Consider the following 27,807-nt stretch of genomic DNA (forward strand, 5'->3'; position numbering starts at 1 on the left):
GTGTGTGTGTGTGTGTGTGTGTGTGTGTGTGTGTGTGTGTGTGTGTGTGTGTGTGTGTGTGTGTGTGTGTGTGTGTGTGTGTGTGTGTGTGTGTATGTGTGCGCGTGTGTGTGCATGTATTTGAGTCTTTATGGGTGTGTGGAGGCCATACTGCAGTTATATGTGTGCGTATTTCTTTCTCTGTGTGTGTATCCGTGTGTGTGTTTGTGTCTTTCAGTCCTGACAGCCAAGAAGACTCAGCAGCATCTGACGTGGCAGCTCTTGCTGCTTTCAGTCCAGCTCTTTCCTTCTGGCTCTCTTCTCTGTGATACTATCTTTTCATACAGTCACATGTTTATAAATGGAGACTGACTGGTATTTCATACCGAACCAGTTTCACTGAAGGTTTACCAACAGTCAGCGAAACTGTACTGTTATATAAATAATATAGCAGCAACAGAATATTTATTAAAGTTAGAAATTTGTTCTGTTTGTTTCTTTTCAGTCAAACGAAGTAAAGCCGAGCAGGATACCAGGAAAAAATAATTAAAAATTGGCAGGATTCAATTCAGAGCCAGTGAGGACACATTTTACACGTAAACAGTATTTTACTCATAGGCTATTCAAACTTTCATCACAACAGGGGGTATTTCTAGCAAAAGGAAAATACGAAATACTAAACCTAGATGGAAGTTAATTATTTTTTACTGCCATGAACTACAGCATAAAATACATATATACCGTTCTTTGGTTTAAATTGTTCTTCATAATTGCATTCAGGATAAGAGAGTGAATGAAAGTGGTTTTCAAATGCACATTTTCTGATAACGGTAAAAATCCAATACTAAGAAGAATAGGAATCTAACCTAATTCAAGAGCTTGGATCTGTCTTCTTTTTGTTCCCTGCTCTTTTTTCCTCCCCAGCGTGTTTGTGAGGTGGCTTTTTATCGAGGTGGGTTTCCTCCATTTTATGTCCCCTCTGAGGACATGTACTTAAGGCTGTCTGCCTGTGGTACTGTGGTGCTCCTGAGGTCTGAGCGAGGTGGTAGTTTAGGCCGGGGAAAGCAGCGAGCGTGGTCACAGAGGAGATAACTGCACACACACTCTCCCAGAGGCGCCCGTCTGCACTGGGGAGGATTCATCTTTAAAAAAAGAAAGGCACTAGTTTAAGAGATAAAAGTTTCAAGATGATTTAACTGTTGTGTGAGTGTGTGTGCGCACGTCTGCATGTGTTTGTGTGTGTGAGCGGTTGAGAAGGCTCTTTGTTTCTCGCCTCGCATGTGTTTGTGTGTGTCCTCTGTTTCTTCCGGCCTGGCATGGCGGTTGCCCTATAGGGAATGCCACTCAGAATGGGCAGAGCGACCTTTAACTCTCACACTGCCAGCTCAGGGTCGAGCATAACTTGCTGCCGTATCAAGAGTCGAGTCTCCCTTTACCCAGAACCGTCAAGCATGGCAGAGATTAAGACCCGGCTCTCAGGAGGCCATATGGAACAAACACCTTTTAACCCTAATGGGATCAGAGTCACGTAGGAAGCCACTTGGAGCAGGCATCCTCTCTTAACCCCTAACACTACCGACTCAGCGCAGACAAGGCAGAGTGCACAGGCAAAGGCCCAGCTTATATCATGCCACAGGGAGCGGGCACAGTTTAACCCTCACGGTGCCAACCGAGCACAGGCAAAACTCCAGCTCATACGATAAACAGAATTAAATCTGCAAGCTTCAGTGTCCCTGATAGGGGGTTTGCTGATGTGGAAATAGGGTGGTTATGTGAGAGGGTCGGTTTCCCAAACATTTCCAGTGTTCTAGCTGTGATTACTGGGTTTTATTTTTGTTTGTTGGAGATGCTACCTTCATAAAACCACTGTTTTTCACCCAGTTAATCTCAGTGTATTTACTGCATGTTGCCATTATGTCGCTGAAATTGTGAACTTCCCAAGAAAAAGGTAAACCATCTGTTTGCGTGAACTGAAAGAATAGTTTTTAAAATGGTTTTATTAGGCCAAGGGTTGTTTAATCTGATCTTATGGTTAATAATTCTTTAATCAGCAAGACTGATATCAGTAGAAGTTTAGCTATTGGTAGTAAATGTAGTCTGCTGCTATTCTAATTTGCTGCAATATGCTTTCGAGCATACTATGAAAAATATGGTGCCGCTAAACCATGTAAACATGACCTAACACATGTCTAGACCACTTTCCCTCTTGGATTTTTTTTCTTTTGTGATGAGAAGAGTGTTAATGGAAATACTCAAGGAACAATCAAGGAAGCAATCAATCATGCAAAAAAAGAATTATTAACAGGGAAGGAATGGATAAAGGTGCCAAATGGTTTTCTTTCTAATGATCCACTTAGTGCTAAATGCTGACAGATGATAAAATGGTTGCACAAAATGCAAGCAGATAAGGAAAAAGTATAATTTATAGAAGTGATACTTTCCCTTTAAGGGAAGTAACAGGGCATGGGTTGTGGCATGAGTGGCTGTGTGTATGCGAGGGAGAGTAAGAGAAAGAGAGTGACGGTAAAGGGAGTTTCTGCACTTGCCTGTCTGGCACCGGCCGAGGAATGAGTGTACAAGTTTGAGTTGCTGGGTGAGTCAAGCTGTGCGAGCGAGAGGCAGCGAGAAAAGGAGTTCCACAGTGAAAGGAGTGAGGGGGAGCGGAGCGAGGGATGCTGGAAGATGGATAGCAATTTAGATAGAGAGAGCATGGACAGTTGGTAGAGGGTGAGGGAAGTAGCTAAAAGCAGAGGGAGGGATGGCTGAAGTGCAACAACAATATGAAGTACGGGAGGGAGAAGTGGTAGAAAGAGGGGGATTGCAGAGTAAAAGGTGAAAGAAATAAATGAAGGAACGGAGGAGTAGGTGATGGTGGGGGGCACAGAATGAATGTGTGAGTTGGGCTAGTGGTGAATCATTTGCATAAAGGGTGAGGGCACTCTGCCCGGCTTTGGGGAGAGGTTGGCATCTCGCCTTGCCGACTGGCAGAACGAGGACCAGGGAGGAATAAAAGAATGAGGGGGAGTGAAAGAGTGAGGGAGAAAGTCTCTCAATAGTGCAGCTCTTGTGCGAGGAGAAGCAGGCCTTGGCTACTGCTGGAGCAGGCCATGGTGGGGAGGGGATATCGGGTTTCATTATCTGCTTGATTCCTGCTGTATTTGCTAACCATGAGGTTCAAAGCCCTCAGTGCAGCTGTAGGCAGGGCATGGTAGCCAGTCTGTGCCGCTGGCATGTGCCGACTGGAACACTGTAGGTGTGTGCAGCATGCGCTTCGGTTTGGAGTGAGACCGAAAGTGTGAGACAGACGTTATGCCTTCGCTGTATAGTGGAAGCAGAAAGCTGCCGCACTCTGCCATCACCCCTCGCACACACACACACACACACACACACACACACACACACACACACACACACACACACACACACACACACACCCTCCAAGTGTCACACTGCCTACTTGACCTTATCAGGAATGGCTGCCCTTGTCAAGGGGAAATGCTGTACTCAGTTTTACAGCAGTGTCCCATCAGAAACTGCAACACCGACATTGTGCATCAATCACTTTGTGTGTGTGCGTATGTGTGTGTCTGTATGTGTGTGTGTGTATGTTTGGTGACGCTACAGAAACCACAACAATGTAAACACACATACGATGCACATGCAGTTGTCTGTGCATTCACTTAGCTTCTGCCTGCATGTAATCCTATACGTCCCGTGTAGCTACAGCTCTATACTGAAACGGTTTATTAAATCATTGTTTGTAACATGTTGCGCCAGCATCTCCTAATTTAGTTTGAAATCTATAATTTTCCCCGGTTTTATTTATACCACGATAACATCATTCCTAAAAGAAACATTCTGTCTAATTGACGGCACTGCGATCAAGATTAACATCCAGTTTTGCATCACAAAGAGTAAATGTATAATGTTTCAGTTCCCACAATACATGTATAACTTTGGAAATCTCTCCGCCAAAGAACCCTAGATATATTTAGCAAATAATCATCACAAAATGTCTTCTCTTTTCCAAATTGAATTTAGTTCTCCAAATATTTTCAGAACACAAATTGGTAATATAACTCACTTGTGAGGTTAAATTTCTGTTTATAATTATCTCTATAATGTGAAATTTATGCAAATGGGCAGAGTCACAGAGAAACCACATAAACCTCAAGAAAATCCTGGCTGAGCAAATTTTTGGATACTTAAAAAGAATTATGAAGAGCACTTGATCTTATCTTTGATGTGCTTACATTTGAGGCTGAAGCAGTCTGCCCAGACAAACCCGTCACACAAACGAGAAAACATATTTGAGTATAATATTACCCAGGTCTGCAGTCATGTCAGAAGCCCCGGCTTGCTATCAGTCCTTGTGTCTCTGGAGCTGTTTAAAGCCTGCTCGCTCTGTCTTTCCCTCTCAGCCTCATGCCACAAATGGCTTCCAGACTTTCACACATAGTAATGCTTCAGTGTGTAAACAGGCATAATTACAAACGATGCGCAGGCACACTTTTAACATCAATCTGTGCCGATGGGAGAAAGCGAGCAGAAAGAGAGGAAGTTTTTTTTTTCTTCCAGGCGTTAGAATGGATGAAAAGGTTCTAAGCTGGATGGAAATCGAAGGACTGGCAGCGATGAGATGTTAAGGAGGATATTTTAAGAGGCATACTGTGAGTGTGAATGCATGTATATGGGCCTGAACGAAAGGAAAGAAAAAGGGACACATTTCTTTTTTATCTGTATTTTATTTCCCTGAGACTTGTGAGGTTGCTAACCCATCACCTCCTAATGGCAGGGTGCCACTCACCACTTGCTCTCTCCGGACCTGACTTTTCTATTTTTCTTGTGCTTCTAATCGGAAGGACACATGGAAATTACTCGCACAGAAACTTTTTTTTTCTCCTATTTCCTTTTTCTTTTGTGTACACAACAGCATTATGCCTGTGCAGCATAAAAAAGTCAGAGTTTCTGGTTTTATGTAAAGTTTGCGGAGCTTTTTGAAATATTTGATTCATAAGAACTCAGGCAGCTTTGACACACACACACACACGCACGCAAACACACACGCACGCAAACACACACACACACACACACACACACACACACACACACACACACACACACACACACCAAGGAAAAATAGTTTAGATCCCTCACAGTCTTTCCCTTACATCACTAATGTAGTTGTCAATATGTGAATTTACACAACAGATGTCAAAGTTGAATTCCAGTCGTAACACGTCCTGACCTGATCAGCTTTCAGTGTGTGTGTGTGTGTGGGTGTGGGTGTGTGAGTGTGTGTGTGTCTTTATGCTCTCATCATTCAGGATCATCTCAATCAGATCTGTGGGACACATGAAATTTCGACAGATAAATCTGATACACAGTTACGCGCATTTAGATTTTCATACAATTATAATTACATTAGCTTATATCTTTATGGTTATGTTTTAAGAATAAAAGCTGCCCCTGTTTTTTCTACTATTCTAAAATGCTGTAATACTAATAATTATTATTGTAGTAATACTAATGTAATATATAAAAATGTGGGTATATGTTTAATTTATAAGGAAACTGCAGTTTCTAATGATTATTGTGAAATGTCACTTATCAGATAAAACTGCAAAAAAGAATTTGCTTTAATTAAAGGCTGTGACATTATTGAAAAGTGCATCTTAAATATATACTGTAAAATTTAAAGATTTTGCTGCTGTTAATTAATATTCTATGGCAATTATCTTTATTGCTTTTTTAAAAATATATTGTAATATATGCTGGTATAAAACTTACATTTTTAAAACCGTCTGCTGACATTTAAAAATTAAATTGATTATTTAGGTCATGTAGGTGATAAACAAAAATGCAGCAGCCCATAATATTGCTTTTATTAATAGGCAATATGAATGAGATACAGTTATAAAGCTTTTTAATATTTTTGATGAGGCTAAACTTATTTGCTATTTATTCATTTTTTGTATTGTGTATTTTAGTCTATTGCTCCTATTCCATTTCTTTCTTTCTTTCTTTAGAAATAGCAAATTGTGCTGTCTTTTCTTTTTTTGAATAACTAAAATAAAAAGGAAGATTTTAAAAAAAAAGAAAAGAAGAGCTTCATTCTGTGAAAATATTGCAAAATGTCTAAAATCTCTTCTGCAAACCAGGCAGAACAAATTGAACGCCTGCTGACTCCCAAACAAGGCATCCTCACTATGCAGGATGAGGCGTCAAACAGGCCAATTTCCTGATCTGCGTTCATACCTGTCCTGTGCATACATTCAGCCCTTTGATGCCTCCCTGCATGATTAATACCACAAATTCACTTCAGGTGATTACTTATTATTAGAGCTACTGACATCACTGTGGGAAACAGGCCAGAGTTGAGACTGTTAAAATCAGCCATATGCAAATAAATCCTACAAACAGGAACTATTGCTTTTTAAAAAAAAAAAAAAAAAAAGCATATTGGTGTTAATAATCTCTCAGATACGTACCTGCATTAAGTAGACTATCTTTATAAATATGCACCAATTTAAAGAGTGCAGCTGCAAAAACGCTTTTGTGATTGATTTAACTGAGGTCACGCTCTGCATTGGATGCATTTATCAGCAGGATTCGGCAACCTTTTATTTTATTTAATTTCAAATTTCCGAAAAAGAAAAAGACACTATTAAAGCGATTCGACTTTTTTTTTTAATAGTAATTTTGACCCTCTTTGTTTAACGTAGGCCGCCCGGACAGACTGGCTCAGAAGTCCGTTAGCCGAGCTCAAGTTTAGCTTACTCTCTGTGTGGGAAAGAGGCACAATAGATTTAAATACATTCGATATTTAGAGCAGTCCAGTATCAGAAAATATTTGTGAAATATTAAAAACAAGAAAAGAAAGGGTAATTTACAGACGGACCGACGGAGGCTGTGAACACCGTCCGTGAGGTTAACAGTCGGAGCAGGACAGCCGTTATTAGCCAAAACTAAACGCTGAACCGGTGCAGAGGAGGTTATAATTACAGGGTGAAGACGGTGAGAAAGGTAGGTTTCATTTTTATATAAATGAGGGTATTCATTTTATATTGTGTTAGAATTGTAGAAACACAAGGTCCAGGCCGCTGTGAGCTGAAAGACAGGAGTTGTGTGTTTCTCCTCCTCCTGCTTGGCTCTAATTTAACCGTTAGTTTAAATGGTAGTCCAAAAATCAAATTGTCAACTTTAGGACCTGTCCTGTACTTTAAACCGCAATTTTGTCTCATTTTAAATTCACTTTAGGCCCCACTTTGTAGAGTTCTGGCCACTACAGTGTATTTTTGACATTTAGATATTCAGGCAATTTAACTCTAAACAGTCTGTGTTTTGTCGTTTAATACCATCAAAATTTTGGAATAAAGCAATTGTATATTCATAGATTTCTTTTTCTGGCAGTTAGCACAGCTTCCAGCTTGGCCTTGTTAATAAAACCAGAGATGGTTTTCATTTCTGTCGTGCTCTGTGAGTTGTACCTTGTCAGGGCCGGAGTGGAGACCAGCCTGCCCAGCCTGGTCGAACAAAGGTCGTCATTTTCTGAAAGACAGTGTGGCAGGCAGAGATAAGATGAGCACCCGCTTAAATTACTGCAGAGCAGATACCTACAGAGTCCAGCAGCCTGGAAGAGGCCTGAAAAGCTGCCACTATTTGTTCCGTCGTGAAGAACTCTGGGCAAACAGGAGAAACCTTTTCTAATGAGCTGAAGAAAATGTGGGTTTGAAAATGTCAAAAAAAGGACACATTAAATAGTAGGGTGCCATGCAGACTCATTTCTTGGCCAAAACCGTAAAAAGATTTTGCTTTAACTGCAAATTGGTGCACAGACCTCAATTCCTGTGTTATGCTGTTGTGTTTAATTTTGCATTTGGTCCAGTTTATGAACATAATAGCCCTGGGAGCAGATTTAACTTAGTAATTCTAATAAGACCTTTTTTTTTAAGGATTACATGTTTCATACAAATAGTATTTGCTTAATCATATGGATTAACTTGTAACCTTGTAATAGGTTTCTGCCATTTTTCCTCCTCTTTTTGTTATGTGGAGATTTAATAAGAGCTATGTTACTGTAAAATGTTGCAGGCCTGGAACCACAAAAGAAAATGTGAAAGGAGCGGATTAAATTTCCCTGATAATAATCTTGGTTATTATCATTTTGCCTGTAATGGCAAGATGATATTACAGGAAGTGACAGCAGTACTTGGAACATATCGTTCCTCCTCATTGTCTGCATCCATTCATCAAAAAGTCCAGATCCCTTCAGTCTTTTCAAATAAGTGGCAAACACACCTCCATCATTATATTTCAATAACAAAAACAAACACGCACACTCTCTTTAATTCTGTCTCCTCCATGTTCCATTTGCCCATGTTTTTCTATCTTGTCTCCACCATCTTCTCTCATTCTCACATTTTCCACGTTTTCAGTGTAGCTGCGTGAAGCAGGCGTATGTTAGCATGAACAGTCGGCACCCAGCCCGGCTCAGCCTGGTCCAGATGGGGTCTGTACCCCACCCCACCCCCCCAGCAGTAGCAGTGATAAGCCAGTCAGCCAGCCAGACAACCAACTAGCCAGCTAGCTACCCACCTGGGTAGCCAACCAGTCATTCACCCAGCCAGTCATGTAGCCTTTCAGCCAACCTAACAGCCAGCTTGCCAGCCAGTCAGTGGACCAGCCACTGACAGAGGGAGCAGGCTAGGCTAAATCTGATGGTCCTGGGAGCCAACCAGAGGACACTGGCCTTTGTAGGGTGTTCACACAGGCAGCCTGTCCCGTTGCACAGCAGGGGGGCTTCAACCCACAATCAAATGCCCGGGCCCTCAACTTTGCCACGTGACAAGTTAGCTTTTTGTGCCTGCCCACTGTCGAGATTCCAGTTTTGACAATGTCTCTATAATTCCTGCGAGCCTCACGGACTAATTCATGTAATTTGGATGGCATAAATGAGCAAATGTGTTCTTTTTTTGTAAATTGGGAGGATGATGTTTAAATGCACTTCTAATGAGAAGAGTGGTCCATACGTGTTTCATAACAAACTATCATAGAGATATTATTTTTCTGACAAATACATCCGATTATGTTGAATCAGTTCTTGGTGAGAGCCTTTGTGTCAAATATTTCTCCCATGGTGCACTGGGCACAGCTTGTCCGTCTGAGGTCATGCAGGTCAGCCAATGAGGACGAGACAACGTGCTGTCCAGGGCAGCTATACAGGCATGTGCTCACTCACTTTCTGCTGCTGTTCAGGTTCCCAATTAAGTCTCATTGTGTGCTTCACAATGCAACACGATGAAAATATGGGCAATTTAGCGTCAGCAGTTGGAAACTATTATGCCTTTCACTATTCCAGACCAACATGTGAATCTGAAAGCATTAGGTTAAGCTTTGAGAATTACAGGAAGCGGTATAGCCTGTTTTAGACCGTTTTAATATCCGCTTGCCTTTAGTAAAAAGCTTAACATGTATAGGCTACTTACATGAAGCCGTCCACCACAGCATTATCAGCTGTCATTGTCCGCCGAATCCCGTCTCTCTCTCTCTCCTACAAATAGGATTGCTCTCTAATTGGGTAACAGAAACTTTTAATGTGTTTCTGTGTTTGTTCTGTTGGGGCTATTAAAGTAGAGTAACAAAAAAAAGAGGAGAGAGAGGAGGAGATGGGGCCAGTTTGGATGTAAGAGTGCATTTTGAAACAGGAGAGCATGTTTTTGGATGGTATTTTTTGTTTCGGGGGGGTTGTTGGGGGCGACTTTTTCTTCCCCCTCCTCTCTTTGTTTGTGTGGTAAATCCAGGAGCAGCTGCTGGTCTCAGGGTCTAGTGGGATTTTGGGTCTGTGTTTTCTCATGCCATCCCATGCCAAGGTGGTGTAACGCGAGCACAGAGAGAGAGAGGGAGAGAGGGGTGTTTCTGGAGGGAGATTTGGGGGGGGGGGTTTGTGGTGGGGGCGAATGCAGTTGGAGAGAAAGCTGGTTTGTTGGGATGGCTATGACCATGTTGGTGACGAAGGCGGCGAGGGAGGGGGAGGCTTTAGAAGGCGGGTGCTGTCTGGATGCATGTAAAATTAATATCCTCTGGACTTTGCCTTTGCACTAGATTGGAACTTGTCTATTTGGCTAATGACATGCCTTCTGCCTGCACCACACACAATCCACCCCCCCTCCCTCTCTCCACTACCAGCCACCAACCAACCATCCACTCCCCCACCTCTTTGCTTCTCCCTCTGCCATCTCTCTCTCTTCCCTCCCTTTCAGCGCTGGGAGCGTGCGTATTGGCTGGGCTGTTTGAGACTCGATGCCAAATAGGTGGGCCCTCTGCGTGTTGGCACAGACTCAGTCAATGGTTAGAGACGGAAAGTGGAGAGGAAGAGAGAAAGAGAGAGACAGAGTTGGAGAGAAAGAGGGGGAAAAAAGAAGCTGCACTCGGGTTTGCCAGCGGTCGTGCACAGTCTTCCAACATTGATTCGGTCCTCTTGTTTTTGTTTTTTTTTTCCTTCTTCTTCTTCTTCTCCTCCGTCCGCACCCCCCTTGTCCAGCTCTCTCTCTCCCTCTCCGTGAGTCTTATGCAGATCAGAATTGAACCAATAGCGCGTGCTGCTTTGCCAACCATTTTTTTGTTTTTTCCATCAAGATATTTTTTTTCAGCATATTTTTGCAAACAAACAAAGAGGCTTGTTTTAGTTTTTTGACAATTTTATCATTTTTCCTGCAGTATCTGTTTTATTTCATTTGTGCACATCCAGCTTTGTTTTTTTTTAATCTTTTAAAGAGCGAGCCTGCTAAACTTCTCTACACTCTCCTTCTGTTGTGCTCCTGAACAGCACCTCTTCTGCAGCTCCTGCTACAGTACCTCCTGTGTTCTTGTGCTGGTATTACACTGCGCCCCCCTTGGCCTGTGTCCTCTTTCTCAGCTTTTTTCCCCCCTGCTGCTTTTATTGGACAGTTTCTCAGCTTCTCTTTTTGCTTAATTTCTTTTATCCTCAGTCCTTTGTTTTCTAATATACGCATTACTTCAGTGCGTTTTGACTCAACAATCCAGTCACTGTGCTGGTTTTGCATTTTAAGTTTCTTTGCAATCGACGGGGTGAATTTATGATGAGAGAGCAAAATGGTAACTACCGTGTAATTCTTTTTTTTATTTGCATATATTTTTATAAGTAATTTTGAGTGCAGATGCAGCTATATTATTTATGGTCAAATATTTCATGTCGTGGCTCTTAAATGTGACTGCTGTCATTTTAGTAATTAGAAATGTGAATTCCTTCAGATAATTTCAGTGTTATATGCAATATATAGTGCATGCAGTTAGTTTGCATGTTACATTTTATAAATGCCACATGTTTTTACTACTTTTTCCTCTTCTATTTTGTTTTCTTGAATTTATACTGTTTTTGTTTTGTAACTGGTAGATGCAACTCGAGGAATATTTTTATTCATTAGTAATATATTTTTATTTGTTTGTTTTTAGGCAGACACAAATTTTACACTGATATTACATTAAGAACCCTTATAGTTGTTCATTTAATTTTTATTTTTCCACCTCTTACCTCAGTCTTTGAGTGATCAGTGATTTGTAAAGTGTGTCCTTCGATGTGATGTCTATGTTCGAGAGTGTAAAGCATCTTTTCCACTCTCGCTTTCTCTCTCTCTCTCTCTCTCTGTGTCTCTCTCTCTCTCTCTGTCTCTCTCTCTCTCTCTTTCTCTCTCTCTCTCTGTCTCTCTCTCGGCGCCTCTCGCTCATTCTCTCCCTCCGCTCACTCGGAGCAGGCGCCGCTCCTCCATGCTGCGCGCCGGTGCTAACTGCCTCTCCTCTCTCTTCCCCTCCTCACCCCCACTCCCTCTCTCCCCATCCTTCTCTCCCCCATTCTCCCCCTCTCTCTCCACTGCCTCCTCCTGCTTCCCCCCCTCCTCCCTCTCCTCCTCCACCCTCCCCCCGTCCTCCTCCCTCATCCAGGATGAATTCCACCCCTTCATCGAGGCCCTTCTGCCCCATGTCCGCGCCTTCGCCTACACCTGGTTCAACCTGCAGGCCCGCAAGCGCAAGTACTTCAAGAAGCACGAGAAGCGCATGTCCAAGGAGGAAGAGCGCGCGGTGAAGGATGAGCTGCTGGGGGAGAAGCCAGAGATCAAGCAGAAGTGGGCCTCGCGCCTGCTGGCCAAGCTCCGTAAGGACATCCGGCCTGAGTTCCGTGAGGACTTTGTGCTCACCATCACGGGGAAAAAGCCCCCCTGCTGCGTGCTGTCCAACCCCGACCAGAAGGGCAAGATCCGTCGCATCGACTGCCTGCGCCAGGCCGACAAGGTGTGGCGGCTGGACCTGGTGATGGTCATCCTGTTCAAGGGCAGCCCCCTGGAGAGCACGGATGGAGAGCGGCTGGTCAAGTCACCACAGTGCACCAACCCTGGCCTGTGCGTCCAGCCACACCACATTGGAGTGTCCGTCAAGGAGCTGGACCTCTACCTGGCCTACTTCGTCCACACGCCAGGTATGTGGCCAACTGGACACTAGACATTAATAGAGAGGGATACCAGCACATAAACACCTGACAGACATGCCCACGTTGATGTGTGTTTAGGTGTACGCTAACATTTGTGTAATCACATGCATGCACACATACAGAGACTCAAGGGTACACCTAAACACTCGCTTATGTGACACATAATTAAACAGAGAGGGACTGGAAGAAAAAAATACGTGAAGATAAAGTTTTGGGCAGTGAGATTATAAACACTCTAAAATATGTGATATTACAGAGAGTGAATTAAAGTTACAAATAAGGTGTCTATAAAAGCTTTCTAGAAAATTTTGTATATAGAAAGGTTTAGTTCACCAGTATTCTGTCAAATAAATAAATCAAATGTTTATCTCCCAGGGAAGCAAAATTAAAAGTCCTCCTTGCTTGTTTTGCTTTAGAAAACAGCAAATAGTTTTTTTCACATTCACTTCTCTTCATCTGTTTTTTGTTTTTTGTTTTGACAACATAGTCTCAACAGTAACAAAAAACAATTTGTGAGTGTGTGTCAAGGGCATTCGTCCAGCGTGCTCTGGCAAGTGTGTGTTCATTTTTCTGAGCGAGGCAATTACGGCTTCATGTGAGCATGTATTTTGTGTTTTAGGAAGGAATTTGCATGCCTCTGTGTGTGAGTGTGTGTGCGTGTATATGAGGGTGAGTGTTTTTTTTTTTTTTTATATGAGATGATCACCACTGTCAAATTCTGCGTTTTGTGCAATGAATGTTGCACAAAGGAGAGTCACTGTTTGTAATATTGTACTCAGTCTGTCGAAGTGTACGTGCCATGATAAGGCCGTTGTAGCCAGGGATCGTCATTTGGCCACAGCCCAGGTTGTGTGTTTGTGTGTGAGAGAGAAAGAGAACAGAGCCGTGAGTCTCCTGCTCTCAGGCCGCAGGCTGCTGCCGCCTTCACCGTCTGCCTGAATGCTAGCACCACGTTGGACCTGGCTGCCAAACACACGCTCACACACAAAACGCCAATGCTCAAAGACAGCCAGTACTATTGCAGCCACCTTCACACCCATACACACACATGCAAACACAGCTAAATAAAGATACACACATTCGGTTTAAAATTAAAAAAAAACAAAAAAAACCAACTCTGTCATCTTTGTAGCGCACTTTCACACGTAGAGCCAAACACGGTTTTAGTCACGATTGCGTACACACACCCACACAGCACGCACCTTCGGCCAAGGACTATCACAGATACAGTTTGATACAGCCAAACATTGTTGTATCTCAGCCACCATCATGGATACACACACTCACACCCGGCCAAACATCACTCTAGCCTCCAGTGCGCGTACTCTACACACACGGCCAAAACACTGGCTGTGTTGTAGTTTTTCCCCACATTGCAAAAAAACACAGTCACAGCAGCCACACACATGCATGAAATACATTTCACAGCCAAATCCTCCAAATACACACTACTTCACCATTTGCTGGCTACATATACAAACACACGCTCATGACCTAATATTATCTCAGCTGGAATTTTCTGGAAATTTCAAACAGTGACTCAACCAGCACATATACTGCATATACAGCGTAGCCCAGTCGCTGCCCAAATACACTCACTCACTCGCTGCTTAGGCACAACTCTTACGTTAGGCACTAATATGAGTGTAGCCAAATGCTATCACAGCCGGCCTTCAGTCTCTGTCTCTCTCTCTGACACATGCACACACAAAATCTCGGTCCAGGCCAAACACCTCACACAGCCTGAGCCAAACCCTGGCAGCAGCTCCAGCTTCACTTTGTTGGTCTGTCTCTGGTGGTAATAAACCATTGGTAGCAGGAAGTCAATCTCAGTGTTTTAGTGGTAACTTTCTCTGATAAATTATTTGCCAAATACAGTTTATTTTATTTTGTCACAGACCTGTAATTGGAATATTTTTTTTATGATATATTGTGGATTCTGGGCCAGTGAGTTGTGTTTTTGGACTTAGTAATGTTAAACATTTCACATGTTTAAAAACATATTTCTTCTTGTAAATTATGCCCTTAGATTATTAAAAATGACGTGATTATGTTTGTGTAAATATCTGCTTAGGATATGGGTTCAGGAAAAAAGCTTGTTTGTAAATTAAATAATACACTTAGTCCCGATTTTTTGCTGTACAATTGCATGTTTAGGTTTGGAAAGGAAATTATTATGATTGTAGATGTAATTTTAATTGATATAATTAAAGCAATTTAGGAAAGTTTGTTTAAACCTACCACATTTCTAAACTTGTTGAGAAAGCAGTCCATGAGACAGGAGTTAATATTTTATTGGTGGTATTGCACTACATACTACTGTATATGATTTAAGACTTTATTGGTTTTCAAATGACATGTGAGTAATGATAATTACACAGCATGATATTTGAAGAAAGATTGCATTGTAAGAAATTAGGAAATGCAGTATTTTTAGTTGGTGTCTGCGCTCTGATGCGTGCACATGAACAAACTGTAAATGTATCACGACAAATTTCCTCTCCCTCCTGTGGCATCATCAGCTGTCCAGTTTTCTAGACTGTTTGTTGCTGTGCAGTCGTCACTACAGTAGTTGGGTTTACAGCAGTACAGTAAAACACATGGTTGCTTGGAGGGACTGCCTAGTATGCCGCTCATTCATAACGCTGACTTACTGTGTGCTTTCTCTTATCTTATCTGGTTAACACAGTGTGGCTCGGTACTTTTATCTTCTTCCAAAGAGCCAATGCACACTTTAAGTCCCGGGTGCAGAGACGCTTTGGGTCTACAGACAAAGAGAGAAAAGGACAGAGGGAGAGACAAAGGGCAAACTAGTCTCTGCGAGCATTCCATATGGTCGCCACTGTTACGACACTTGGCTCTCTATGACTTTTACCTTACATATTTGTGAGTAACAGGCACGAAAGCCTGCGTTTATCTATCGCACTTGTCTCTTACAGTGATGTGTGGTTGTGGGTTTTTGTGCCTCAGTCGCAGAGTGAATGACAAGATGTGCTCATTGTTTGTTTTTGTTTGGTTTGTATTTTGTCGGTCTTTAGCATCTCTGTCTTCCTCACTCCTCTTTGATCCCGTGCACACTCTTGTTTTGTCTCCTTAAACATCGCCCTCATTGTTGCTCTCACAGAGGTAAAGCCTCTGCTGATCTCTTTTGTTTATATTGTAGGAGACAGAGAGAGAGAGAGAGGGAGAGAAAGCACGTTGGAAAGGAGAAGAGGCTACAATAGTGATTGTTCTGTTTGGCAGCACCCGAGCCCCGTTGGTGTGGGAAGAAGAGAAAGACGTCTTGTGTTTTGTTTATGACAGAGTGGCAAAAGCTGCCACGGGAAATCTCTGGGCTTGCCGTCAGGCTTTCTCAGACTGTTCTGCAGCCAGCCAGCCTTTGAGATCCTCTCTGTTACAGAGCGCAACACACCGCAGCCGTAACAGAACAAACCACGATGCCACAATACACAACCTTCTCCCCCTGTTTAGTTTTAGGAACCTCAGATAAATAGCACAAAAAAAAACCAAAAACAGATGGAGCAACATGTCTTTGAACATCGCAACTGAAATGCTGGCAGAGAATAGAGTAGAGGCGAAGAGTGGCTGTGATGCCCTGCAGTGTGTAGTGTATTTTTAGTGTTTTATTAAGAGTGAGCAACTGGTATATTATAATGGAGATAGTGATCTCTTGGCCCGGAAGTGCTAAGGGTCTGCCAAAGCACCACAAACTGGCAGGGTCCGTTTGATAAACCATGAATGGAGTGTGTTGGATACAAGAACTTCACAATACAAGTTTAGACATATTTCGCTCTTCTGTTTGTCTGACTACTGCATCGATGGCTCTACTTGTACACCATCTGAGAAGACGTTATTTAACTACTTCTCCTAGTGTTCAGAGGACTATTTGATTTATAATCTTTGTGCTGTTTTAGATTAAACTCGGCACATTTCTGATTTATTCAAGGTTGGAAAAATAGAAGATAAAAAAGAAAACATTTGTCAGGTCCAAAGTTAGCTCAGTGCACTTACTCATAGTTTGGACCTCATTGGTACTGCTTTTTATTTTTTTATTTTTCTTTTGTACGCCGTAAGTGTGATCATGAAAAGATGTTTCAAATGTGTTTCCAATCAAAAGTGCAGTACAGGAAATTTGCAGTCACTCCGAGGGAGGTGTGAAATGTGCTCGCCGTGCCATTTCTGCCATGACCGCTCCACACTCCACGCTGTACGGTGCCAGATCCCGCCTCCCTCTCACTATAGCAGTAGTCATGCCTTGGACAGCGCTGTGAGAAAGCCCAGAGAACCCCTAGTGCTGCGGCCGGCCCCCTGGCCAACTCACTGACCACAGCAAGGATTCACAAATAAAACACCACTTGCGTTCATCACTGAGGAAAACTCTGGATTTGTGGGGATGAAAAAAGAAAGTAAATGTGGGAGAAAGTGGAGAGAAATGTAGTCATAGGAAAGGAAGAGAAACAAAGAAAGTCCTGACGCTCAGGATTACTGACTCGAATCACGGCTTACGTTGTGTTAAAAGTTAACGGGATACTCTGATGGATTCCACAGGTTCCCACTTCTCCATGACTCAATTTTGCATTTCTTTTCCTGTGAAAATAATCTGTTGTTAATTACTTCCTTGATCTCCTCTCCTGCTCCCATGACATCGCAAGGATTGAGTGGACTGCCCTGGTGTGCAAGTGTTTTTGTTTGTGTCTGTGTGTGCGAGCACAGCTTAGGATGACCCTCAGCAGTGAAGTTTTGATTAAATGAAATCTTGACACTCGGTGAGTGGGTCAGGTCTGAGGCTTTTGTATTGTGTTTGGTGGGAACAGGGCCCATGTCGTCTAAGAAAAGCTCTCCACATGCAGAGCAGCTTTGGCATCAGCAAATGTTTACTGATGGCTCTTATTTAGCCGGGTCTTTTGCGCGTCTCTGTCTTTCTGGCTGGCATCAGGGACACGTAGAGGTGGCTACATATCAAATCTAAGAGGTTAAGATAGAGGGAGAGCCCCGTCACATTAGAGAGACCGAGTGAGAGGGAGTCTTCTCACACTATTCTTGGCTTCAGAAAAAAGTCTGCGTATTTGGATAGCTATTGGTGTTGGGCTAGCCAAAGCCCTGTTGTCTGCTCATTCGCTCCAAAACATGCACACATACACAGACGCAAGGCTAACATTGGGGTGTCACAGACGTACATAGATTCATCCAAAACCGCAGGGTCTGCATTTATCTGGTGAGAGCATGATGACACAAGCAGACTCAAGGGAAAATTTAAAAAAACATGAGAAAAGTGAGTCAAAGACAATGTTGTTATGTTTGGTCTCCCATTAAATTGACCAGTGAAAGCTGGCATGCTCCTTGATACAATGCCTTTGTCCGAGAAATAGCTCCCTGCTTTTTTGCTTTTTACGTAACGATCATAAGCCTCCGTTTCTTTGGCTGTGCCTGACTCGGGAGAGAGAAAAGCCCGTGAACATTTCTGTTCTACCCGCATCTGTTTCCTTTTGTGCGAAGAGTTTCAGCATTGAGAGATAGGCGGTAAACAGATTATTCCAGTGAAATTGGGAGGCCATCGCTGTGGTGGAACCGACAAATATGGCAGTTTGTGCTCTTTGGCTTTTTCACTGCTTTCTGTCAGATCCCCTTTTTCTATTTCGATGAACTCAGCTGTCAGGTTTTTTCTGTTGAAGCTCTGCATTGTAAAGGTAACACAGGTAGAAAAGAAGGCAGACATTTTTAGCTTTGTATGCAGTGGTTTTCATGATAAGACTAATTTTACCCATGGTCACAGTAATTATTGTACTTTTTTTCTTCATTACTAATGGCACATATCTTTATTACGATATATAATTTTTGAATTTCCGTGTTTTGTGAAATATTTATATTCCCTGAAAATGGAAGTTATCTCAGTGAGACAGTGAGCAAATATCTTTTTAATTTATATGTGGGCCCACTTCACGTATTTGTTCAAAATATTATGTATTATGGAAATCAAAGTACATTTATCTTAATTATTTTTTGTTAAAAATATTAATGTGTGTCATATTAATGTGATAACAATTAGCTGTATGGAATTGTATTTATATTAATGCTCAGCAGTTTTTTGTTTTGTTTTTTATTTTGGTCTAAAGTAGAGATGGGCGTTTTCACACGCTGCTGAATCTAGTCTGATACCTACTGTTGCGATTTAATTGCACATTAAAACGCATTAACGACTGTCAAATAAAAATGGGTGTAGGCTAAGCCACGCAGCGATAAAAACTGCATTCTTTACTTGAGCTGAGTAGGCTTTTGAACGTTTTTATTTGGAAAAAAAAAATCCTAGAGAGTACAAGAAAGAGGGGGAGAGAAAGGAGAAGAAGAAATGAAAAGAAAGAGGTTATTGAGAAAAGAGAGAGTCAGAAGCAGCGAGGGGGAGGTATTGTCTGTATTAATACTGTGTCTTCCCAGTGCCGGGTCTCTTTTCAGGCTTTTGTAGCGGCGCCAACCATGAAATGTGTCTGTCCCCAAAAACCATATACCCACTCAGGAGGGTTTCCCGACCTCAGAGAGACAGGGAGGAGGAGGAAGAGGAGGAGAAGAAGCAGGAGAAAGAGTGCAGTGGCCAATGCTCACTCTCAGGCAGGCGAGCCAGAAAGGAGTGAGAGCCAGGGAACACGGCTTATTCACCGGGCTGCACTCACAGCGAGGCCCTGGCAAAGGCTGCTGAGTCTGGCTAATGGTGCTATTCAGTACCACACAGTCATAGTCATGCTGGAATAAGTATCACAATACCATGTTTTAAATTCAATGGATTTTTATTTTAGTTGTTTTTATCCCGTTTCTCCAATACATTATTTTTCCCACAAGAAGTGGCTTTGGTTTTGCTTTGTTGAAAAAAAGAAGTTGAGCCGGTACGGTGTTAGAAGAAATAAATAAAAATAACCCATTTCATTTTTATTTTATTTATTCTTTTTTTTCCAATTTTTTTTTTTTTTTTTTTACATGTGGGTTGACGGATAATGAAATTATTATGTGGGCGTGTTTAGCACAGCAAAAGAGTCTGATGTTGAAAGTGAGAGGAGTTGTGTCGGCGGCCGTTTTTGGCACGATGCTATCTCTCTGTATGGAAGACGCCAAATTTTCATACACAGTTCCTGCCAACCTCCTCCTTCTGATCCTCTCTTTCTTCTCTTTTCTTTTCTTTCTTTTACTTGTTCCCCTTTTCTTTTATTTCTCTTTAGGGTTCAAATGAATGCCCTCCCCTAGCCTCATTAGCACCCTGCACTCCTATTTGCAGCTACAGAAAAATGTATAATAACTTTTAAGCACAAACATTTTAGAGCTTAATAGGACCATTGTCCTCATTATTTTTTTTGCTTTTTTTGTGAAAGCAGATTATCATTGGGCTGTGTACCTTGACTTCAGTGTTGTGGGTTTTTTTTTGTCCCTTTTTTTTTTTTTTTTTAGCTTTGTTTTGGTTTTTTTCCAAAGGTTTTTGCCACCAGTCATTTGGTCAATTATATCTTTCCAAGTACAGGTATTCTGCATTTTCAGTGATATTTTAATATTTTATAGTTGAGTACTCAGCATGTTTTCATTTTTGGAAATAAAACACTATTATTTGGGAAGTGAGGCCTTAATGCAGTTTAGTTTCTCTTTTCTTAATATTTATTGCCTTCACTTTATGATGAAATTGTCAGACCTTTTCATTTAAGTGCTATTTTTTTTTAGCATTTAACATCATCAGTCTGTGCGTGTTTTCAGCAGGCCACTTGTCCTCCTTGAGAGAAAACCTTCACGAAGGTATCGCTTGGTGTTTGTTACACCGTGAGAAGGAGAGCGGTTTAGAGAAGACAGAAAGTGGGGTGGGGGGTGAATGAGCGAGCTAGCCGAGAAGCACAACAGAATGCAGAGAATCAAATTTGGCATGCGTCTGTGTAAGCGAGTAAGCTTCAAATCAGTTTGGACACAGATCTAGGACACTAGACGGAGAGAAGAAAGCAGGATGAAACGGGATAGGGAACAACATGGGATTGAGAGCGGGGATAGTGCGTATATTTGTATGTATGTTAAGTGTATGGGGGGTGTAGTTAAGTAGAGGATGAGATGGAGGGGGCTGGTGGGTGAGGTTGGGGAGAGAGGAGGGGGTGCCTGTGTGTAGGGGGGTGTTTGGTAGAGTGTCCCTCAATGACGACTTGAAAAACAGGCCGGTAAATAAATGGAGTGGCAGTAAACAAGGCTCGGCGCTTCATCAAAAGACTCCATTCATCTGTGAACAGGAGAGTCTCTCTTTTCTCTGAGGAGACAGAGAAAGGAACCCACTGACGCTGACGAGAGGACGGCGCTTGTTTAGATAACAGGATGAGTTTGGAGAGGAATGGTGTTAGTGCGTGTGTGTGTGTGTGTGTGTGTGTGTGTGTGTGTGTGTGTGTGTGTTTGTTCGTTCACTCCTGTTTGTGTGAGCTTATAGGGGGTGCAGAGCAGGTGGGAGGTGGACACAGTCTCAGCAAGTGGAGTAAGGTGGGGGTAGAGATAGTGTGTTTTGTTTGTTCTTTATCACGAGCATGGATTCAGGCAAGGATGGTGTTGGGGGGGTTAGAATTGTGGGCTAGGCCAATGACAGTGTGTGTTTGTGTGTATAGTACAAAGCGATGTGGGGTGTGGTGTCCTTTTGGCAAGGCTTAAGTGCATGTACGCACAGGCGTGCATGTGTGTGTGTGCATATGCCTCTGTCTCCTCATTATACATGGTTATTTTTTCCAGACCAAGTACTATGCTCTACTTTGCATGATTTACAGTAGTGTGAGCCAAGCAGCAGTTTTTTTTTGTTTTGGTTTGTGTTTTTGGAGCGGGGTGGGGGGCGGGCTAGAGGAAGGAGCAGAGTCTTGGGGTCTCAGGGACACTGTGGTGAACTGGCCATAGTGAAGGTGCTGGGCATCACTCTGCTTCAGCTGTTTACAATTTGTCTCCTCAGTCTCTTGGCCAAGGGAGCCAGGTGTAAAGTAAGTGCTAAAAAGTCCTATGGTGCATTTCCGTCATGAAAACTTTTTAATTAAGAGGAGATGAATTTATGAACACAGAGGTCAGGGTTAAGTCACCTCCAACCACTTAGTGAATTTTGCCTGAAAGAGCAGGGCGGAGAAGCCAAGAGAGAGAATGGCATCTTTCCAAAGGTTTAATTTAGTTTATGTTTAAGTGTGCCTCATTTGAGTGTGAACGTTAACAATTCTTACTCCTTTTAAGTTGTCTATAATCATTGAAGAGCACATCTTGTTTAAATTGATGGCCTTGTGGAGCAAGATATGAGATGTGCATCTGTCACTTTGTAACTAGACTGATTTGACAGCTGAGCTTTATTCTTTTCAATTACAACTTCAGAGTAGTAGAAGGCACACAATACACTCATCTTGTCATTCACATCGTAAGAGACTCTTTTAAAAGCCTTTTTTGTAGGTAACAGCAGAATCTAAAACACATTGCCTCTTCTCAATTACTTTGTAGCTGTCTGTCTTTTATAGGTTATCAATGATGTTATTTTAATATCCTTTCATTAATATATTACTCTCCACACTGGGCTTTTTAATTGGACTCCTTTAGAACTAAAGAATTGATTTTGGGGTTGCCATAGCACTCAGGAAATCCGCCCCCCCAACCTCTCTCTGTCCTCTGTCTTGCCACCCCAAAGTCCCCCTCCCCAGTCCACCGCCTGTTCCCCTCATGTTGGACCCAAATTCGGCTGCCACCATGGCAACACAAGCTCCCAGGGAACCTTGCCTGGGTGCAATCCAAGGTGCCTCCAGAGGGGCAGTGGCTGGCGTTGTCTGCGTCAATGGGCTGTCACCGCTGCAGGTTGCTACGACAAGGCCAGCCTGGCTCTGGCCTTCTGCAGTGGGAGTGCTAGCTTGCTAACCTCTTTTAACTAACTACTAGCTAACATGACCTGCCATATCCGGTGACATTAGCTGCCGCTTCCAGTGCTTTAGGCCTCTGCAACTGCAACACGGGGGAAGCAGGGGAAGCGTTTCACCAGTACGCATATTGATGTGGCATGGCTGGGTGCCCAGTGCTGCCTCCCACATGAAAGAAAGCAGGAGAGAGAGAGAGATGAGAGAATGAGAGGGAGAAAGACAGCAGTGACGATTCATTTTCAATGTATAATATATGAATGTATACGTTTTTTAAACAATGCCTTTTTCCTGTGCTGTGTAAATATTCAGCAGCACATATTTGGCTCTGTCCGTATTGCCAAAACATGTGTATGATACTGAAATACATGATTATTATGTGTGTACAGCCCTATGGATCTGTTGAGGCAATATGTTTTAATGACTAATGCTGAAAGCTATCAGTGGCCCAAAAACGTGAACTAGAGATGAAATGAATATTTAATGGTATATTATTTTGTTCTTTTTTTGTGCAGAATGTTTTTGTTCTCGTAGTGTGTGAATATATGCCTATGTGTGAGTGCACGACTTTGTGTGAAAGTGAATGCATGGTCATCTGCTTCACTCTTTAATTGCAAACAAAACAGGCAGGTGACACACAGACTCCTCATACTTAATGTGATAATGTTTGTGTGATCCAGATTGTATGCTAAATAGGACATTTGTGCCTGTTTGTATTTATTTGCACTTTCTCCAAATACGATGGAAATCCTGTTACACTTTGGGCACATTATCTCTTTGTATTGATTGGCACCTGGTGCATCCACCCACCATTCCACAGACACACGCACACACAGCTGAAACTGAGGGAGTCTGTGGATAGGCTGGTGCACTATGGACCCATGTGACACTCATCCTTACTTCAGCTTCCTCCAGCTGGGGGATCCTGCTGTGGCACAATGAACAGTGCAGGGTCCTGCTGACTTCTTCATAATATATACTTTCCTCTGCCCTGGCAATTGGCAGTACACAAACAATATGAGCACTATAGAAAACTGTACATAGTGTCTGTATGTAGGAAGATCAGAGGGCTTCATTTGATGAAAATACCAGTGTAAAAGTTGCCTGATCTTGCGTTAAGATTAAAAAGTAAGTTTGAAAGAGGGACTTATGGACATTTTTTTGTGCTTGACTAGATGTTGCATCTCCCTGAATGTTCAATGTCTACAAACTGCTCATTTGCCTCTGTTTTTTTCTTCCTCTTTGTGAGGACAAAGTCGGTGTTTCATCCTCACTCCTAAGTGACTTCAGACTGTGGCAGGGAGACGGTGCATTCGTCATGCGAGGTGTGTAAGGAGATACGATGTGTGATCCATGACGGTGCAGTGTGCACGCTCAGCGCTGCCAGCTAGTGTAGAGGCCAGAGGTAGAAAGTTGAACAGATGGAGAAAAGTTTGAGAGTATGTCATTTGAGACTATGTAAACTAGAGATGGAATATTTTTCAATTGCCCTTTCACTGTTTGATTCTCTTCTTCTTCTCTGGTCTCTCTTTCTGTGTTCCCTCTGACCTTAAATTGGGGGTTAGATTGAGGATAGTGACGGGCTAATGAGCCTCCTTTCCTGCAATTACCCTTCTCCCTCCTATTCTCACTGTCTCTCTCTGTTCCCATCTCCATCTGAAATTCTCTGTTTTAGCTTTGCCTGTTCATCTTGTTCATTTTTTTGAATAATTTTCAGCCTAATCATTTGGTTTTCCTCTCTACTTGTGTCAGTCGTTTCTCCTTGTTTTTTGTGATCGTCGTCTTAGAGAGTAGCGGAAAATCAAGGTGCCACTTCATCTTTGAAAGCAACATGATGGTCAATTAAAGAAATCTGGTCCTAATTTATAGTGGATTGCTATCAAAGATTTTGGAATGAAATGCCACTTGTTAATAAAGAAAAAATGTGGAGCTGTTCTCCCTTTCTCTTTGTTCCCTCCTTTGTTTTCATTTGATTAGTTTTTTTAAATTTTGGCTTAATCTGTACTAGGGTCTTTTTCTTTGTTTTCTCTTTCTTCAAAACTATCTAAATCACAGTTTGTCAGAAACTTGTAGAATTTTTATTATATGTAATGAGGTTTGGAAAGTGTATTTTGCCTTAAAATATGCATGCATGAGTCTTGGTTAGTGGCACATTGGCAAAAGATCCTGGTGTATAGGCTTGTTCTTCGTTTCACTTTGTGGTCTATTATTTTTATTCAACACAGCTGAAAGTGTACAGAAAAAAAGAAGATGATTTCTTTTCCTTTCATGGTGCCTGGCAGCTGTTTGTGTTTAGTTTGGTTGCTAGCCTGCTGTGTCTTCATCTCCACTGCGTGTTGCCCATGAAGGAGAGCAGAATTGTCAAAGTTTTGGTTGCCCTCCTTGCTTCTAATTTCCTTGGGGCAACGTGTCTGTATAGCCTGAATACCCCTTTTCTGGAGAGAGATAGCATCCTCAGGACAACGGGAGCCAGGGAGGTCATAGGAATGAGTTAAAACTTCCTGCACACCATTGTAGCTGAGTGGAATCACTACAATCAGACATAATTTCAGCCATAGTTTTAACCTACACTACCAGACAAAAGTTTGGACACACCTTCTCATTCAATGCTTTTTATTTATTTGTTTTCTTTACGACATTGTAGATTAATACCGAAGATGAACACTTTTTTGTTTACAGCACAATTCCATATGTATTCTTTTATAATTTTGATGTCTTCAGTATTAATAAACAATGTATAAAATAATTCAATAAGAACCATGTGTGTGTCCAAGCTTTTGACCGGTAGTGTACATTTTTAACTTTGTTGTCTTGCTGTGTATCTAACATCATAGCAATGGGTTAAATTTTTTTGTTTGTTGTTGTTTTTAACCTGATGATTATCTGAGTTGATGTTTGTCTCCAACTTACTGTCAAAGGTTGCTTCCAGCCTTTGGCTGCATTGGCACCAGGGGTTTGAATAACAGGAGGGTGGCTTAGTGAGTCAGATTAAAGCTGTGGTGGTCAGCAAGCACCCAGCCTGTTTAAGTGGCCTTGAACAAGACACTGAATCCCTACTAGCTCCAGAGGTGTTACTTTGTAACGAATCCTGATCTTTGACCCCCTCCCCTGAGCATAGCAACTAGAATTTTTACAGGAGATCAATGGGAGTATCACATTATTAATAACTCCTATCATAGTGGCATGTTTTGGATGGTAAATGCCTTGCACAGGTGATAATGGGAGGCTACCTCTTAGCTGAGCAGCAACTGCTTCATGTCCTTTCTCATAGCTGTGTGCCAAGTAAAAGTCACTCTGGATGTTAAATCCTTGCCTAGTGCACAGTGCTAACAACTCCCAATCTAGGCTGATCCCTATTAATACAGTGGGTCATGATCAGCCTTAAAACTAGCATACAGCTGCCCTCCATGTGGTCTGGTGTTATTGGTGGGGTCAACCCAATGACAGCCTGAGAGAAACTAGTATGAGGAGGAAGATGAATGAGTTGCTGAGTTCTGACTGTATGTGATACATGTGTGGCTGTTGTTGATTAAAAGTTGTTGATGTAATTGCGGGGCTTAAAATGCCAGGTGGCGGATGTGTCCCACTAATCCCCTATCTAATTTCGAGGTCCAGGGGTGAAGCTCTTAATCCGAAACACACACATACGCTCAGTCATAGTCCTGCAAACACACATACGCACACACACACAGATATCAACACACATATGGACATACACATGCTTTCATTCTTCTCTTGAAATGCTGTCACAAAAAGTTTTGAATTTACCAGAAAATTGTTGAATTACTTGCAAATACTTTAATGTAATGTACACAGCACAAATCCCCAGTACACACACACTAGCACATAAACATGTTTAACTTAACAAGGTTGACCTTACCCAGCAGATGTACTTTTATCTGTTTGTTTTTCTTGATCGACTTAGTGTCTGTGTGGACCCTTATGGCCACACTTATGTTGGATCGCTTTAATTGATGATACATGCTGCACTTGTCTTTCATACCTCTACACACCAACACATATAAGTGTCTAGTGCATTTATGTAAATCACTAATTGTGTCTGACTCTTGCTTTCTGTTTGTCTTTCTGTCTTGTGTTTGTTTTTATGACTTCAGCAGTTTACAGAGGTTGTTGTTACAGCGTCGGGCCTTATAAAGGTACACTTGAGATAGAGGAAAGTGTCAGAGTGGCAGAGAGATAACACAGTTGACTGGCTGCTCCACCCTTTGCCTCAGTTCACCCCTGGTCCGCTCCACTCTACTGTATGTGGGTCAGCCACACAGTGAACGCACTGCACACAGTGGATAGCTACAGAATAACACGGGGACGTCTCACTGGAGATGGGGAATATGGTGTTACTGTTTATAAAGGTTTTTTTATTTTTTCTCTTTGATTTAACTTTTTGTGATCTGAAATATTTTTTTCTCGCACAAAAAAAGTCAGTATTGCACTGAGCTTTTATTTGCCCTTGATTTTAAGATAAGTTTAACTTTATAACAGCATTCATGTTTTATTGGCGGTATTGTCAGTGTATCTACGTCATTTACTATCCTAAAATGTATTTTGCTATCATTCTGTCATGCAGTGACGGTGACTTTGTTCCTCCAAACCCTGTTGATAGCACTCTGTTTGTACTGTATTTAGCTCGGTATGGTTTAAACATTTCTCCTCCGTTGGCCTTCCTCTTTCTCATAGCCTTATGCCTCTTGGTGGCAGGTGTGGCGGCCATGTGTTTAAAGTATGAGTAGTAGTTTACAGCCCAAACTAAAAGGGGGAGGAAGGAGGGAGGCATGCATGGAGGGAGGAGGAACCACATTGCCCCAGGCTTAGGGTTATCTCAGGTGAAATGTCTCTCTGGGCATGTAGGCATGGCCTCATAGAAAAGAGGGAGGAGTCGGAGGAGGAGTCTGTTGACACGCAACAAGATAGACAGAAAGTTTGTTACAGGAACAGAGATAGGAGACTCGTCAATAACCAGTAACCAAACAGTCTGGGTAAAGAATCTTATCAAATGTCGTATAGTTTCAAGTTCTTTTCATACGTTTACTCTTCAGCTTGTATGTAAGAATGTTGCAACTGCAGGAATAAATGTCTTAAGAAAAAGAGATGAAAGGAAAAAGCCCAGGATACAGGGGAATAAGCCCTTCTAGCCCTGTGTACTGTGGATGCAGAAGAGTTCCTAATAAAGGAAAAATATGCGTCGAGTAACCAGGACGGTGTTGTGAACTTTTCAAGACAGCAACAAGATGTGTGCACTGACGTGGAGCACTGAGAAAGGTGCCTTTTCATGGGACCTCTGTCAGAAAAAAATGGTAACATTGAGAGGAAACTTTAAGAGAAGGAGGGGAAATAAACTGAGGCCTGAGTGGGGGGTGTGTGTGACAGATGATTTCCCAAATTCAGATATAAAAAGAGGGCGGAGTGAAAGATAGGGGAGGAGGGCGAGAAATAGAG

The 27,807-nt window shown here is 42.2% G+C and overlaps 1 protein-coding gene across 14 annotated transcripts in view; it reads left to right on the plus strand.

The window, feature by feature from the left end:
- Window positions 1-27,807, plus strand: part of nfixa (nuclear factor I/Xa) — a 113,493-nt gene that overhangs the window by 22,958 nt on the left and 62,728 nt on the right. For 12 of the 14 annotated variants that reach the window (XM_055010037.1, XM_055010035.1, XM_055010028.1 and 9 more), the window contains one exon: window positions 11,941-12,472. In XM_055010037.1, the coding sequence (XP_054866012.1) occupies window positions 11,941-12,472 (532 nt within the window). Of the gene's footprint in view, window positions 1-10,393; window positions 11,098-11,751; window positions 12,473-27,807 lie in introns of those variants that run through there. The other 2 variants (XM_055010033.1, XM_055010027.1) reach the window with 2 other exon arrangements.

Source organism: Amphiprion ocellaris, chromosome 4 (assembly GCF_022539595.1).
Source record: "Amphiprion ocellaris isolate individual 3 ecotype Okinawa chromosome 4, ASM2253959v1, whole genome shotgun sequence".
NCBI classification, from domain to species: Eukaryota; Metazoa; Chordata; class Actinopteri; family Pomacentridae; genus Amphiprion; species Amphiprion ocellaris.